This window comes from Cherax quadricarinatus, chromosome 72 (assembly GCF_038502225.1).
Source record: "Cherax quadricarinatus isolate ZL_2023a chromosome 72, ASM3850222v1, whole genome shotgun sequence".
NCBI classification, from domain to species: domain Eukaryota; kingdom Metazoa; phylum Arthropoda; class Malacostraca; order Decapoda; family Parastacidae; genus Cherax; species Cherax quadricarinatus.
Window position 1 is genome coordinate 10120134 of NC_091363.1, and position 4529 is coordinate 10124662.

Here is a 4529-nt window from a genome sequence, read left to right on the forward strand (position 1 = left end):
GACCAGACGGGCTGTGGTTCGTACGTCGGGTCACGTGCGGCCAACAGTAACAACCTGGTTGATCAGGCCCTGATCCACCATGAGGCCTGGTCACACACCGGGTAGTGGGGGCGTTGACCCCCCGAAACCCTCTGCAGGTATACTCCAGGTATATATTTTTCTTTTAGATACAGTTGTACAGCGTTGGGATATCATGAAGAATAATTCCGAGTCGCTGCCTGGTTCCTGTCCTGCTTGAAGCAGTCTGTAAGCTGTAGTGCGTGTGACGACTGGGTGAAGACCTCTTCATCTGGTTATCCATTGTTGTGCATCCGTACAGGAGAGGAAAAGTAAGAAGAAAAAGATGAAGAGGAAGAAGAGAAGGAGGAAGAGGAGAAGGAATTGAGTTATGGGCAAGCTTCGTATTCTCCTCCTACACAGCATAATGGTGTCTGGCTCTTGAAGCCGTTGTACAGCCAGGGACCGTGACAGATGCTGCTGTACATGTACACCTGCACAGAGAACAACGTCAGTAATATCACTGAGGTATATTGAATATTTGTTTCTTCATCTCATTTATGCAGCTAAAGTTACTCTGGTGTTTGATCTACATTAATCTTGGCTACAATGACTTAGTTCAAGATAATTCAGGTGCATTATATTCCCAAGACAACAACAACAACTTATGACTGTGATAATAACTTGATGTATTAATACTGATACATTAATATATATGAATTAATATTGATGTATGAAAGAGACTGACCTCGCTGGCTTCAACATCAAGGTAACCTTCGGCAGCCAGGGTGTCACAAGCGACCTGACCAATAATGTTGCCATCCTCCGTCACGTGGTCCAGGTCACCTCCGTTGGTCAGTTCAATGAACTGTGACACATCGTAACTAATATCAGTACCATTATTTCACGAGTTCCACATAACTGTCATGTAAAGTTTGCTACAAACATATAATGACAAACCAACAAAACAATATAAAATATTCAAATTATATATATATATATATATATATATATATATATATATATATAAATATATATATATATATATATATAATATATATATATATATATATATATATGTATATATATATATATATATATATGTCGTGCCGAATATGTAAAACTGGTCAATTAGCAAGAACTCATTTAAAATTAAGTCCTTTCTAAAATTTTATCTTATTCGTTTAAAGATATATTTTTTTCATTAATGCTAATGTAAAAATTTATAATTTTGCATCAAAAGAATCTTAGAAAACTTACCTAACCTTATTATAACAAGAGCAATTTATTTTAGCGTAACCTAACTAAATATATTTTAAATACGTTTACAATAATTTTGTACTAAGCAAACACAATGAAGTATATTTTTTTCGTTAGGTTAAGAATGATTTTGACGAAATTATTGCATACATAAATTTTCATTTGTCCTATATGGCAAGATGAGCGTTGCTATTTAAGCCAAGATCGCAAGTTCTGCCTATTCGGCACGATATATATATATATATATATATATATATATATATATATATATATATATATAATAGGTTATCAGTGAATGAGACAAGGTGACAAGGTAGGAGTGAGTCAGGCACAGTATGAAAATCGTGTCCATGAATATTATAGTGTAAAACCTACACACCAAACTGAAGCGTCTGTGTGTTCAAAAGTAAAGTGAGAGTAGTATTAAGGTTACATTAGTGAGTACAGTAAAAAGAGAACTGCTGCTTAATTATATAGTCTTAGTAAGAGGTATCAAACATTTATGGACGATGCACAGATATGCAATAATCTGTGTGTGAGCAGAAATTTTCTTGGATTGTTTCCTAGTGTTTAGAAAACACCATTAATGCCACTTGATTAGCTGTCTAAATACTGGGGCTCATTTCCTGGACCCATTATGTACCTTTACAGTCTACTGACTACCAGCCACTGGATGTTAATGAGGTGTATAATAGAGCTTGTACACTAAACCTTACACATTTCTCATCTATTTTGTGTACTGTTTTTCCGTTTAATATAATTTCAGTGTAGGCAGGTTCTTACCTCCTCAGAGCAGTGTAGTTCACACTCCTCGAAGTGTTCGCAGCTATCCATAATGAACTCTGGCAGGTTGTGCACCAGCTCTGCTCCCTCCTCTGTTGTGATGAAGGTAGCACAGTGGCAGTGGTACTCCTCCTGGGCCCTGACAAGGAAAGGTGTGTAGTGTCAACAGCAATACAATCCACAATAAACAAAGATTTGCTGTCCAATTTTCACCTAGTATGTCTGATAGATGTGTAAGAACCATAACATGGGAGGGTTATTAGTGTACTGGGAGAGGGAGAATACTTTGTGACGACCAACCAGTAAGTCAAGGATTACTCTACCGTGATTCACCTTGAGTCATCGGCTAGTTAGGCTTGAAGCCTATATACTGCACAAGGTTACTTAAGTCTGCATCTCACTTGTACACCATCAATCAAAAATACTTCAAATATTAATATAAAGATTACAGGAAACTCTCAGTGTATACATATCTTGGTGTTTATACCCTGGGTCTTGTGTTATTGAACACCACCAACTACAGTACATGCCAGGGGTTGCGTCTTGTTTCGTTCTCATGATAAGGTTAACAGCACCACTGAGTCATTTGTCACAGACCTGTCTTAAGGGATTTTATGAGTGAGGAGAGGACCAACCAGAGATGTGAGTGAGGAGAGGACCAACCAGAGATGTGAGTGAGGAGAGAACCAACCAGAGTTGTGAGTGAGGAGAGAACCAGAGATGTGAGTGAGGAGAGAACCAACCAGAGTTGTGAGTGAGGAGAGAACCAACCATAGTTGTGAGTGAGAAGAGGACCAGCCAGAGATGTGAATGAGGAGAGAACCAACCAGAGTTGTGAGTGAGGAGAGAACCAGAGTTGTGAGTGAGGAGAGAACCAACCAGAGTTGTGAGTGAGGAGAGAACCAGAGATGTGAGTGAGGAGAGAACCAACCAGAGTTGTGAGTGAGGAGAGAACCAACCAGAGTTGTGAGTGAGGAGAGAACCAGAGTTGTGAGTGAGGAGAGAACCAGAGTTGTGAGTGAGGAGAGAACCAACCAGAGTTGTGAGTGAGAAGAGAACCAGCCAGAGTTGTGAGTGAGGAGACAACCAACCAGAGTTGTGAGTGAGGAGAGAACCAGCCAGAGTTGTGAGTGAGAAGAGAACCAGCCAGAGTTGTGAGAAGAGAACCAGCAAGAGTTGTGAGTGAGGAGAGAACCAGCCAGAGTTGTGAGTGAGGAGAGAACCAGCCAGAGTTGTGAGTGAGGAGAGAACCAACCAGAGTTGTGAGTGAGGGAGAACCAGCCAGAGTTGTGAGTGAGGGAGAACCAGCCAGAGTTGTGAGTGAGGAGAGAAGCAACCAGAGTTGTGAGTGAGGAGAGAACCAGCCAGAGTTGTGAGTGAGGAGAGAACCAACCAGAGTTGTGAGTGAGGAGAGAACCAACCAGAGTTGTGAGTGAGGGAGAAGCAGCCAGAGTTGTGAGTGAGGGAGAAGCAGCCAGAGTTGTGAGTGAGGGAGAAGCAGCCAGAGTTGTGAGTGAGGGAGAAGCAGCCAGAGTTGTGAGTGAGGGAGAAGCAGCCAGAGTTGTGAGTGAGGGAGAAGCAGCCAGAGTTGTGAGTGAGGAGAGAACCAACCAGAGTTGTGAGTGAGGAGAGAACCAACCAGAGTTGTGAGTGAGGGAGAAGCAGCCAGAGTTGTGAGTGAGGGAGAAGCAGCCAGAGTTGTGAGTGAGGGAGAAGCAGCCAGAGTTGTGAGTGAGGGAGAAGCAGCCAGAGTTGTGAGTGAGGGAGAAGCAGCCAGAGTTGTTAGTGAGGAGAGAACCAACCAGAGTTGTGAGTGAGGAGAGAACCAACCAGAGTTGTGAGTGAGGGAGAAGCAGCCAGAGTTGTGAGTGAGGGAGAAGCAGCCAGAGTTGTGAGTGAGGGAGAAGCAGCCAGAGTTGTGAGTGAGGGAGAGTGGTAAACAATATAAGAGTGAGGATTGATCTTCCTGTAACAAGGCAAGACTTTACTGTAGTAATTAAACAACATGGGAAACCTGTCCTTGTTAGATTTTCATGACAACAAGACTGTCTCTGTTAAAGAGAATTTTAAGTCATATTAATAAAACTTAAGCATTGTCTAGCATAAGTCAAGATGAGAATCTTACCAGGCGAGGCTGAGGGAAGCTAAGATGATCAGGAACTTCATGGTGGCCAACTTGTAGTTATATGAGTCAGTTATTGCTTGAAGAGTTAAGAAGTTAATAAACAAGTGATATTCTTCTGTCACATATATACCCCTGGTTGGGAAGCGTGGCAAAGTGTTCACATCATTACCCCACTACCACACCTGACACTTCTCACACTTAACTTTTTTTGCCTCTTCAAAACTCTTGCTTGATAGGCAAATTTTTCAATGAAGGTTTCCAGATAATTACAAACTCACAATAAAAATCTTTACGACTGTATATTCCACTCGATGTTCTGTCATCCTCCGCAACCAAGACGATTACATTCACTTTTTTTAAATCC

The 4529-nt window shown here is 41.3% G+C and overlaps 1 protein-coding gene across 1 annotated transcript; it reads right to left on the bottom strand.

Annotated features, from left to right (window-relative positions):
- Positions 1–348: 348 nt before the first annotated feature.
- On the bottom strand, positions 349–4322 carry LOC128701251 (uncharacterized). The gene is made up of 4 exons (XM_053794847.2): positions 4166–4322; positions 2041–2179; positions 746–865; positions 349–491 (listed from the first exon to the last, which is right to left on the bottom strand). The coding sequence occupies exons 1-4, from the start codon at positions 4204–4206 to the stop codon at positions 387–389; spliced, it is 405 nt and encodes a 134-aa protein (XP_053650822.2). The 5' UTR covers positions 4207–4322; the 3' UTR covers positions 349–386.
- Positions 4323–4529: the final 207 nt, after the last annotated feature.

Excerpts from the sequence above, each read along its gene's own strand:
- LOC128701251 (XM_053794847.2), bottom strand. The coding sequence starts at position 4,206 with ATGAAGTTCCTGATCATCTTAGCTTCCCTCAGCCTCGCCTG. Across the intron at positions 866-2,040 it reads AACTACACTGCTCTGAGGAG|TTCATTGAACTGACCAACGG; the intron begins GTAAGAACCTGC and ends GATGTGTCACAG. Across the intron at positions 492-745 it reads TTGATGTTGAAGCCAGCGAG|GTGTACATGTACAGCAGCAT; the intron begins GTCAGTCTCTTT and ends TTCTCTGTGCAG.